Here is a 12,367-nt window from a genome sequence, read left to right as displayed (position 1 = left end):
TGCCCAGAGAGAGTAATATCTGCCACTACCTAGGATCAAACTCACAGGCTCATTGTGAGGCGAAATCAGAATGTCTATATTTTGTCTTAAATATTCTGTTGCTGGAGTTGGAGAGCTTTTCATTAATTTTTCTCATTTTCATATTTCAAAAGGATGTTGGTGCAAACTAAAACAGAAATCTACACCCACTTTTCTGGAAGCAAATCCCCTTAACTCAATGGAATATCCATTTATGAAGACACATAGGATTTATGCTAGTCATACTTTGCACACATAAATCTATAGGTCTCTCTTTCAAAGAACTTACAGCTAAGGAATATGTTGGAGGAAGATTATTTCCAAATTCTTTTACCCAATGATAAACAAAAAAGTAAGCATTTTTCATAAATGTTGTAACTATAGCCAAGCATTCATGTTTCATCATGGACTTAAATAAAAGGCATGGTAAACTGAACTGTCCTTAGCTTTTTATTATACTATAAATTACTTTGGGAAATCTCATGAGCCAGAAAGCAATGTAGAATGAGTAGAAAGCAAAATGAAGGGAGTTTTATAGAGCCATTTCAGATGGCACAATGATCCAAACTGACTGAGAATTTTTGTTTTGGGAAAAGATTCTGGGGGAGGTTGTGGAGATAAGTAGGCCTTATTTTTCAAATAATGTGAAGAACATCACTGTAGAACTTGCGGTAGTCCTTTTCATGTGGCTTTCTGCCTGAAAACGGTAAGAAATTATGCCACAATTTTTAGCAGTAATGGTCAGATGTGGTTCTGGAAGTCACACAAACTGAGCTTGGGGCTCTGTATGTGACCCATCTTAAACCAAGGATGCCATTCTAGAAATGCTGTAAAGAACAGTAGACATTCAGTTATAAAAGAGATATATTTGAGCCACCAAGTTGTTTAAAAGATATGTAAATTAAATGACTGATTTACCATACAGTGCTTCCCTTTCCTTGCCAGGTGTCATGGTTAGAGCTTTCTCTCCAGAATTGGGATCTTTAGAACCAGTCACAGTAGCTGCAAAAGAGAATAAAAGACATGAAATCCATATTTTAGAGTAAAGTCGCAGGAGCCAGGCTACAGACCCAGAGTTCTGCCTAACACTTTTCTCTTCAAGCTGCAGCAGAGAAAGGCAGATACGGTTGAGGTCGTGCTCTATTTTTATGGTATAGGGGTTTGACTCATTCCCATGACTCATGTAGAACTAAGGATTATTTCTTGGCCAACCATGAGCAGTACTTCCCAAAAATACTACCGGGGGTGGGGGGGGGGAAGTGCAGTTTCTTGAAGGGTGATTTATACAATTTATTGTGCTTATGCAGATATATAAATCCAGGAGATAAGTAGACATCTGGCCGCCATCAAAATGTTTTCTTAGAAACCAAAACATCTGGTTCAAGTAAAACTTTTTTTTTCCTCCAGCAAAAGTTTATCTCTCTGCAAATGCAACAAAGGGACAACCTAAGGGAAAAGGGGGGAGGGGCGCGGGCGCGCGCGCACACACACACACACACACACACACACACACACACACACACACACACACGGAAATGGATAATGGATTTTCAGAGTTAATGAATAATTCCTTGAAGCTTTACCTATATTTTATGTTCCTATTCTAGAGAAAGAATGCAGTCAAACGCTTCTATATTGTAAAATACGGCCATAACTTCTGGCAGCTGCCTCTATCGTATAAAAATGTAGTGGTTCAAGTAATGTTGAAATTTCCTACCCTGTTGTTGTTTTTTAAGGGGGGAAAAAGCAGGAGGCTGGAACGGAAAAATATGGGCTTTCTTTTAATTACTTTTAAAGCTTTATAGACATAAAAGCGTATATTTTATAACAGTTACCTCAGTAGGTTACATGGTATATTACAAAGCAATCCTGTATATGTTTCCTCAGAAGACTCAGACTATTTGGGACAGGCAATTCTGAGATTATGCTCCCCTCCCTAGCAAAGATATAACTCCTTTATGTGTAACTACACTATACAACTACACTATACAATGACCCACAAAGAGCGACAACCATTTGCTTTTCTGTTGTTTTCCAGTTTTAATTTCTTGTTTGCCGCCCAGTTTCAGTAGTCAGATAGGAGGATGGAGGGGGGGGCAGAGAGGGAGAGACAGAGATAGACACGTGTGTGTGTGTGTGTGTGTGTGTGTGTATTTGTGTGTGTGTGTGTGTATTTGTGTGTGTGCAGATAGATAGATAGATAGATAGATAGATAGATAGATAGATAGATAGATAGATAGATAGATAGATAGATAGATAGATAACCGGTAGATAGATAGATAAAATAAAAATACATAAATCCTATACTACTCAAGTACCTCTATCTAAGTTTTTGCCATCTGAAAAAGAAAAAGCTGAGAATAAAAATCATACACATTTTATAACATATTTGATTATAATAAATGAACATGTCATTGGAACATAAACAATGTCATGATGCCACATAAAGTTAAGTTACAATGCTAAAATAATTCTGTGTGCAGTAACAGAGACAGACTTCCTCCAGCAAAAAGGCTGTAAGTCTCTGCACAGATTTAATACACCAAAAAAAATGGCAAAATTCCAAAACTTTTTCAGAAATCCAATCAAATTACTGAGAACTACTCATGTCAATATGTGTGTGAGTGTGTGTGTGTGTGTGTGTGTATGTATGTATGTATGTATATAAAAATGGGGCCAACCAACAGAGATTTGTCTAACTTGGTACACAGGAATTATTTTTTAATAAAACTAACTTAGATAATAAAAATCTTCATCTTTGTATTACATGACAACATATAAAATAACTTTTTCAGAACAATTTTTCTACTGGATTCCTCAGGGAAGACGACTCCAAGACCAAATTTTTCTTAACCTAAAGCTTGCTAAAATATCTAGCCTGACAAAACGACCTTTTAACTCTTTTCAAATGATCTGTTTGCTCTTTTTTAATCTTTCCCCAGAACAAATTCTTTCTTCTTAATAATGTGCATACCTCAGGCCTGCCATAACCCTGATGAATATGGAGTTAGTGCCTCTTTGAGACAAGAGGAAACTAACAAGCAAATGTGTTTAGTTTTATGTGTTAGACTAAACCTCGTCAAGGCAGCATGTGACTTTCAATTAACATTTCTTGATTTTATTATCATGGTTGAAAAACCTTAATTCAGTGTGGGGAACCCTCCCCCTCCTAGAGAATGAAATATTTTGCGGAATATTAAAAGAGGCAGAATATTATTTTTCAGCGTCTTTTTCCCAGCTTGGAACCAGACTGGATTTTTCTTCCAACATCAGTTTGCAATATTACTCTGTAGAGTGGATAGTGGGCTAATTATCTCAGGAGTGAAATGCTGCCGGCTCTATCCAGCTCGCGGGAGCCTGTAGCGCTGGTGGCGGGTAGTTCGGAGAACCGGTAGCGCTAGCAGTGGGAGGCTCCGCCCCCCCAAACCGGGACATTGTCATGGCCCAGTTTTGACCATCTGCTCATGCACAGAAGGCTTTGCACATGCACAGATGACGGCGCGGTAGGTGCACATCAGTGAACCGGTAGGAAAGGTAAATACATTTTACCCCTGAATTATCTGCACCACTTTTGATACTCTTCAAGTTTTGTTTAAGGTCAGTCCAAGACTTTCGCTAATTTAATTTAGGTAGACTTGAATCACTATTCCCAGTTCCTTTTCTGGCTGTCCTAGAAATCAAATTAAATGTGGAAAATGTTTAAAAACAGGCTATTTTGTTTCCAGGAGATAATTTAAAAAAAAAGAGGGGGGGATTTTGTGATAGGGATAAGAGAAAGGATGTAAATATAAAATTCTTGGCATTATTGGAGGAGTAAAATCAGTATAATAGTATAATAAATAGATTCTTGGTGTATCACAGAAGTTGTTCACAGTAGTGACGGATTGGGATAGCCTAGAAATTCAATGGAGAATTCACTAGAGAAGAGCCTAATGCTGGGAAAGATTGAGGGCGAAAGAAGAAGGGGACAACAGAGAATGAGGCTGGATGGAGTCACTGAAGCAGTAGGCGTGAGCTTAAATGGACTCCAGAGGATGGTAGAGGACAGGAAGACCTGGAGGAATACTGTCCATGGGGTCGTGATAGGTCGGACACAACTTTGCAACTAACTAACAACAACAACAAGAGAAATTCAATAAATACATTTAGTCTCATCAAACCAGTGTTTTTCAACATTGGCAACTTTAACGTGTGAACTTCTGAGGAATTCAGGAAGTTGAAGTCTACACACCTTAAAGTTGGCAAGGTTGAGAAACGCTGCATTAAACAGTAAGTAAAAACTTTGAAACCTTTCCTCACATAATTTCTAATTCTGACCACTTAGGTGCATCTCTTTCCAACTCTACAGTATCCTTTTATAAGTTAGGCCAATCAGAAGGTAAACAAGACCCAAGCGATAATGGCAGCATATTTCAATAGAAAGAGTGTTTTCTTTAAAAAAACCACTGGAATTATTTTAGATTTGTTTCTTGAAAATGCTACTTACTATGTTGTCTTTTTATTTCCCCCTGAAGTTGACAATTTTATTAAGTAACCCATAATTCCAGCTTTCCTGAGCTCCCACTGTCAATGAAATACAAGCAAGAATTCTGAAGGCATTCCTTGCCCAGCGTCATATGACCAAGTGGCACACTGTTAGACGTGCCACTTTACACCTCTTGCTGGCACAAATTTTAGCTACCTTTAAAAACGCTCTATAAAGTTGAGTGCAATTAAAGGAGTGGAAAATTATGGGCCATAAAGCTGTCTAAAGATTACTGTTCTTTAAATTTGTTAATCTTGGTTTTGGTTATGGCAGCAAAGGGTGTGAATTCGCATACCCAGGATTATTCTTGTACATATACAAAGGTTATACATGCACAAGAAGCACCGTCTTGCAAATGATAATGATACCCTAAAGGGTTGGGGTTTTTTTTTGCTGTTTCAACTGATTATCTAACCTCGTTGACCTATCCACAGTAATTATACATGGGTATAATTTTCATTCCTATAATTCAAAATTAATTGAAGAAGCTTGGGCACAGAAGCCAGTGGTCTGTGGAAAGCATCAAAAACCTGTATAAAAAAACTATAGGGTTTCCTGCCCATCCCAAAAATAAATCAATTTTCCATACTGAATATCACAGAAAAGAAAGGATCGGCATACCTGTTTATAGAACGAAAAGCAAATACAAGCGGGAAATCAGACAAGTGGCCCTGACCTTTGTTTTTGTTTTTTAATAGGAACAGAGGCAATTACATTTTATCGGAATTGTCTTCTCAAAAAAGCTAAGAATCATGAATGGCCTGACTCCTCTGCCTCTCCCAAGTCAGCAATTTTCAACTCAACTTCTCAACTCCAGTACTGAGCTATAAGAGTTACCACTGTAAGCAGTGGTGGGATTAAAAAAAAAATTATTACCGGTTCTGTGGGTGTGGCTTGGTGGGCATGGCGGGGGAAAGATACTGCAAAATTTCCATTCCCACCTCAGTCCAGGGGGGAGGATACTGTAAAATCCCCATTTCTATCCCACTCCTGCCCCACTAACTTGCTTTCCAGGTCCGTGTGCAGGGCAGCAAAAGAAGACCCAGCCAATTAGCTGGGACTCAGGAGGCAACGAATAGATGGGGGTGGGGCCAGTCAGCGGTGGTATTTGCTGGTTCTCCAAACATTTCTTCTACCAGTTCTCCAGAACCAGTCAGAACTGGTTGAATACCACTACTGGCTGTAAGATAGAATGTGAGCCAGTGCATATCAATCCAAATGCAATTCATCCCACTGAATTCAATCATTTAAGTTATTTCAAAGTTAAGTGGCTTAAACTTTTTAAAAGTTTTTTTTTTACTAAAGGTAGAAACTTTAGATAGCAGTCACTAGAATGCTTTTACTGGAACTTGTTATTGAACTCAGCAGACGTGAAACCCTGTTTACATACAGACCATTCCAAAGAATGAGTGTCACACCTCTACTGGAACATGCTATAATACGAAAGACACATCTGCTGAACATTAAAAACATAAATCAGCTCACGGCAAAAATGTTCATTGTAACAGTACAATATAAACCCATCACTGTCAACCTTTGCAAGCTTGATTATCCAGTATCAACTCTCAATACTTTCTGAATCTAGCCAAATACAACTTATGCTCATAATCAAACGTATTCCTATGAGATAAGTAAGTATGATCAGCTATGTACATTCTCTCCTGTTTTAATTATATACCAAACAAAGTCTTCATTTAACAACTGTATTGTTTAGCAACCGTTTGCAGTTATGACAGTGATTAAAAAAAGTAACTTTACAACCAATCTTTGCACGTACAACCTTCATAGGTCTGTAAAGCAGAAATAGAATAGAATAGAATAGAATTTTTATTGGCCAAGTGTGATTGGACACACAAGGAATTTGTCTTGGTGCATATGCTCTCAGTGTACATAAAATAAAAGATGCCTTCATCAAGATACAACACTTACAACACAAATGATAGTCATAGGGTACAATTTAATACTTAATGATAAGCATAGGGTACAAATAAGCAATCAGGAACAATCAATATCAATATAAATCGTAAGGATTGCCAGCAACAAAGAAGTAGTAAGATTTTAAGTACACTAATGGTTTCAATTAGCAACCACTTCCCTTCTACTCCCAACTGTATTCACTAAATGAGGACTTGCTCTACTCAATCTACTCTGCAGCATCTAGGCTAATCTGAAAATAATTTAAAAGTCTGCCTAAATGGGCTCCTAACATAGCACAAATTAAAACTGTCATATTTTCCATTCCCTAGCCTATACACGCATATGTAATGGATGGAATTTTATACGCCTAGTTTATAGAGACCAATATTGTCAATAGCACCTATAAAGAAAGTTACTTCCTAACAAGGGAAAAAAGATGGGGAAAATCCTTTAAAATTAAAACATAACTTTTGCTAAATGGCTTGTAAATTTTTAGAAGATGCTACTTGAGCAGAACTGGTTTAAAATGCTTTCTCAGCGACTCAAAAATTAAATGCTGCTGTCCCTCACGCCCACTTACGTGTTAAAGCATGATTTCTTCTTGGGAAAGAAAACCAGATCTCACATTTATAGGCCACAATAAGTTTGGCAAACTTACTAAAAAGAGAGACAGCCAAATCAACTTGTGAGCTGAGCCAGCAAACACTGATTAGGTATTATTCACTCCTCGGATAAAACCAGCCCCATGGCACCCCACAACATGCAAACCATTCTTATATAAAAGCAGCTGTGGTCTCTATACAAGCCCTCTTTTATGTTTGAAATAAAGCTCAAATTACTTAGCAAGCCAGCTTTTCTAATTCGGTAGGTGAAGACAAACAATTATAGTCTAAAACAGTGGCCTCCAACCTTTTGGGCACCAGGGACTGGTTCCGTGGAGAGAGGTTTTACCACGGACTGGAGGGGGCGTGGTTTTGTGTGCTGCCTGCATCCCACAAATGGGGCTTCGCTTGTTTGCGTGGCCCAGTTTCTGGCATGCCGCAGACCGCTGCTGGTTCATGGACCAGGGGTTGGGGACCCCTGGTCTAAAAGATCTAGAAGGCATCAAATTAGAGAATGGGCGTGCATACAGTAAATGGGTGGTGGGCAGTGATCCTCCAAACGATGCTGAATTGCAGATATTCCCAGCATCCTGTGCCTTCATGGTCAATGATAAGCCATGGTGGGAGGTGCTATAAGAAATATTGAAAGACATCATTTCCAATGCTGCTTAACGGAAAAATGTCACTTACAAGTTTTTCCAGATGGTTAGGTTGTTATAACTCTCGGTGGTTTATAAGGCTTAAAACAAACAATATCACGGTAAGAAAACAAAATGCACCTGGAAACAGGTGTTTTGTAATCAGTGTTTCCTAGTGCCCAAAGTATCAGGACAAGTGTCATCTTTGTGCAATAGAAACAATATAGTTTCTTCTCATTTAGAATCCCCTTGTGCTGCAGTAATTCAAAATATTGACTAGTGATTTTGCTGGTATCTCAATATCTTATAAGATTCAGCTTCAACTTTGGAGGAAAAATGCAAGAGGAGAATATACATTGTTCAACTCTTGCCTTAGTAAGTGAAAAGACGAGATGGCACCATGATGCCATAGGCAACCAGCCAATTGTTTACACCCAGTTGGCTTGAAGTCCTACATGAAGGGGAAGAAATACCCACCTTGGTGCTATCCATACACCTTGGGTTGTATGTCCCAAGAGAAAGCCAAAGTCTATAGTGGCTAGTTATTTGGAGTACTACAGTCCCTAATATACATAGAGGGCACCAGATTAGGAAACACTCAGTGTTCAGCTGAATCTTTAAGAAAAAAGTAAAGTTCAGAGCAAAACATGCCAAGGGTCCTTGTGTGGGAAATGTTAAGACATATCGCATTACCGATTATTGGTACGTCTGTAACGTATAAAATATTAAATGCAATCTATTGATCCCTAAACTGGCTGGGATTGCTGGATTTAAAATCTGCCTGCTCCCTTGTGAAATTACCTTGTCATAAAGATATTGGCTCTGCCTGTTGACACATTGTGCAAATAGTTTGTTTGGTTTGGGCTTAGTATGCTCATGGAATTAAAGGGCTGGAAAGGGCCAGAGGCTGCTGAGTCTGACCTTTTACTCAGGGCAAAGCACCCCAGACCAAAGCTTGCTCTCTGCAGCTTCATCCAAATGATTAATTAATACGTGCCGCCATTTTATTTATTTAACAATTGGCTCTGGATTGCAAATTAAAAGACCCCCCCCAAAAAAAGATTATGAACTTAGTTTGATGAGAAAACACTGATTAGAGTACTATTTAGTACCACCAGAAAATACTGGTTAGAGTAGTACTTTTGAGACTCCCATATATCCAACAGACAATCATGCCATTCATCTCACTCGCTATCTTGCTAATTAGTATGTCATGGAGTGTTTTGTTAAATGTTTGGAGTCAGGGTATATTGTATTAACAACCTTCCCACAATTTACTAAGATTGCTATCCAATCAAAAATTGTCTTTGTGGGGTAGGTTTTATTTTATTCATTCAACAAATGTATAAAGCTGCCCAACTCACACAGGTGGCTTACAACTTTTAAAAAAACCACAATCTAAAACCCCTAAACCCCCTGCCCAGCGACAAACAGGTTTGGTGAGTGCCAGGCCTAAGGGCATAAAGTGAGGTTTATACTGGAACAGGGATTTGAGGTTGGGTCTTTCTAACTCTATTCTATATTCCAACCTCTACACCATGCTTAGTTTTCAACACGTTCCAACAGCTATCTTATCATAACCAGCAGCCTATATGAATTTTCACAGAACAGTAGCCAAGCAGATAGTGTGCAATTCTTGGTACTCACTAAACATGGATTCATCCAACTGTTATTAACATCTTGGTCTACTTGCAATGTCAAGTCTTCAGCACTGTTCTGAGAATTATAAATTTTGTTTGCAATAGTGGTGAATAATATAAATGCTGTCTTATTTAAAAGAGATAATTGAGAAATGAAGCCCCTTCTCAGTCCCAGAATTTAAATTTCACTTGAGATATAGTCTTTATAATGGGGGAAGGGAACATAGCCCAATGATCAGGGTTTTTTCCCTGCCTGGGTTCCTATGTTTCATCTTACCTCATAAAATTATTGCTCAGGGATAATTGTAAGGGAACCACCGGTAATTATATTTCAACTCTGCCTGTTAGAACAGCCCCAAACAATAACTCCATCAGAGTACCTGGCTAGCAGAACCACACAGAAATATACCTATCGCAAAACCCCTTTGCAAAGTGAAAATTTAACACATACACAAACATTCCCTTTCAGATTATTTCTCCATCAGTTTTACAGCACTCCAGAAAAAATCTACCTTTGCAGGAAAAATGTGTCCTAAATAGCTAAGAAGAATGCACTGGGTCACAGTTAAATCTTTTTTCTTTTTAATCCCCCTTTGCATTTTATATCCAACAGGGGTTATTATCAAATATTTCTAGGAGACTTGCAAAGCAGGGCCCAAAAGTTAGGACCATTTTCTGCTTGTCCTAGCACTTGATATTCAAATGGAAATTGCCTCCTTTATCATACTTCAGGTTTTAGCTGTTGAGTGAGAAAGCAATTCCCTATGTACAAGAGCCTTATAAATAAGACCTGTCAGTTTGATTCCTAAGAGATAAGACAGATTCGGGGTCCAATCAGGACTATCTTTACCCTGGAATAAATTGCATCACAACACTGATTTGTATCCAGACATACAAGATTTGTAATGGGTTGCAAAAAACGTCATCTACAAACATCCTAAAGGCCTTTCCCAGAGTGCTCCATGACTTCCTAGCCGGCTACAAAACCTGCGATGGATTCCCTTACCAACTGCTTTGATGCCTAGCAATATTGGTCAAGAGTGTGGAATGGAGCCATACAATAGCCGCATACTAAAGGGGTTAATTTACACGTCATTTTCAACAGAGCAGAAAACATTTTCTCCTGTCATAGTGCCCCGCAGTTTTATTTAATTTGGAAAAAGCTTCTTTCATCCCTTCCTCCATAGATATATCCTTTATACAGGTCCCGCCTGGCAAACTGCTGGCCGATCTTCCCTTTTCTAACTAGGTGAAGGGGGTGGGGGGAGAGTCAGACAAAAATCTTGATCTTCTCTTCAAATAGATCAGTAATTTATCTGGCTCCTCTGATCATTGCTCCCTTTTGGAGATAATTACATTAGCCATTGGGGAACAAACACAGCCAGGGGAGGAGTAATTCTCCCAAGTTACCTTTGAGAAGGACACACAAACAGGGGGTCTTGTGTGCGAAAGGTGACCCTGCTAATCTTCACAAAGAACAGATAAAGGAACTTCCAAAGCCGCTGGTGGGAGAAAAAAAATAAGATGCAATACAGAACTTCTCGACAATAATGCCTCCTCCTTTAAAGACTTTCAAGCTACCCCCGAAATGGGATACTGAGCCACCCAGAAAACGATGCGATCGTGCTCACGAACCAGAGGGTAACCCAGTCCCACAACACTGGGGGGTGATTGATTGCGTTTTGAAAACCTCACTCGCTTATAGTATGGAATAAAGACGGGGATGTTTATGATATTATTAGCAACCCACCCACGTCCTTTAGAGCAGGGGTCTCCAACCTTGGCAACTTTAAGCCTGGAGGACTTCAACTCCCAGAATGCCCCAGCCAGCAAAGCCAGCAAAACTGGCTGGGGGATTCTGGGAGTTGAAGTCCGCCAGGTTGAAAGTTGCCAAGGTTGGAGACCTCTGCTTTAGAGGTCTTGCTCTGTCCCTTGCATTCAAGCCACTCTTTGTACGTTTCAAGTATTCCGCGCAAGTTGCGCGCTCCTAAAAGACAGCCCTCCTAAAAGACTTCCTCATCACGCCGGCAATACCGATTCACCCCACTCAGCCGCCTTTCTCTTCTGCAAAACAGCCACCGCTTCATTCATTCGTTCGTTCGTGGAAATGCAACCGCCCGCTGCCACCTCCTCACCTCGATCAGAGATGCCCCGCCGGCAGCCACGCGCGCCCCATTTCCCCGGTCCAGGACAGCAACTCAGCCCCTCCCTCTTAGAGCTCTATGAGCCCCGAGGAGACAGAGGGGCTCCGGCGAAGGCGGCACAGCGCCTCCTAGTGCAATTCCGCCACAGTGACAGCCTGCAACTTGGCGCCTGTTTGGGATTTCAACTCTTTTTTTTAAAAAAAAAATGCTTTTGGAGATCCGGTTTGGTGTAGTGATTAAGGCAACAGGGCAGAGACCCTGAGGCAGTGGTGGGATTCAGCCAGTTCGCACCACTTCGGGAGAACCGGTTGTTAACTTTCTGAGCAGTTTGATGAACAGCTTGTTGGAAGAAATCATTAGGACAGAGAACCGGTTGTTAAATTATTTGAATCCCACCACTGCCCTGAGGCCATGGTTTCTAATCCTGCCTTGGGGCACAGAGTCAGTCAGGTGAACCTTGGGCCAGTGACAGTCCCTCTCTCTCTTTCTTTCTCAGCCCTAGGAATCAAACAATGGCAAAACATTTCTGAAAAAAACTTGCCAAGAAAACTGGAGGCAATGGAACAGGTAGTCACTAGAAGCCAACACTGACTCAACAGCACAAACAAAACAAATAGATATGATAGACTCGCAGGGGTCTCCAAACCTTGCCCACTTTAAGACTTGTGAACTTCAACTCCCAGAATTCCTCAGCCAGCCTTGCTCAGAATTCCTCAGCCAGCTTGCCCAGAGGAATTCTGGGAGTTGAAGTCCACAAGTCTTAACGTTGCCAAGGTTGGAGATCCTTGTGTTAGAGGTAGTCCTCAACTTATGACCACAATTGAGCCCAATGTTTCTGTTACCAAGCGAGACATTTGTTGAGGGAGTTTTGCCACGTTTTACA

The 12,367-nt window shown here is 40.0% G+C and overlaps 1 protein-coding gene across 3 annotated transcripts in view; it reads right to left on the bottom strand.

Moving 5' to 3' along the window:
* Window positions 1–11,602, bottom strand: part of SLC11A2 (solute carrier family 11 member 2) — a 67,070-nt gene extending 55,468 nt beyond the window's left edge. Inside the window, exons 1-4 of one of the 3 annotated variants that reach the window (XM_058168711.1) lie at window positions 11,476–11,537; window positions 10,751–10,842; window positions 7,591–7,692; window positions 937–1,020 (exon numbers count right to left, since the gene is read on the bottom strand). In XM_058168711.1, coding sequence (XP_058024694.1) covers window positions 937–1,020; window positions 7,591–7,651 — 145 coding nt within the window. In that variant the 5' untranslated portion in view covers window positions 7,652–7,692; window positions 10,751–10,842; window positions 11,476–11,537. Of the gene's footprint in view, window positions 1–936; window positions 1,021–7,590; window positions 7,693–10,750; window positions 10,843–11,475 lie in introns of all 3 variants that reach the window. The other 2 variants (XM_058168713.1, XM_058168712.1) reach the window with 2 other exon arrangements.
* Window positions 11,603–12,367: the final 765 nt, after the last annotated feature.

Source organism: Ahaetulla prasina, chromosome 2 (assembly GCF_028640845.1).
Source record: "Ahaetulla prasina isolate Xishuangbanna chromosome 2, ASM2864084v1, whole genome shotgun sequence".
Taxonomy (NCBI): Eukaryota; Metazoa; Chordata; class Lepidosauria; order Squamata; family Colubridae; genus Ahaetulla; species Ahaetulla prasina.
This window is presented reverse-complemented; position numbering and strand designations above follow the sequence as displayed.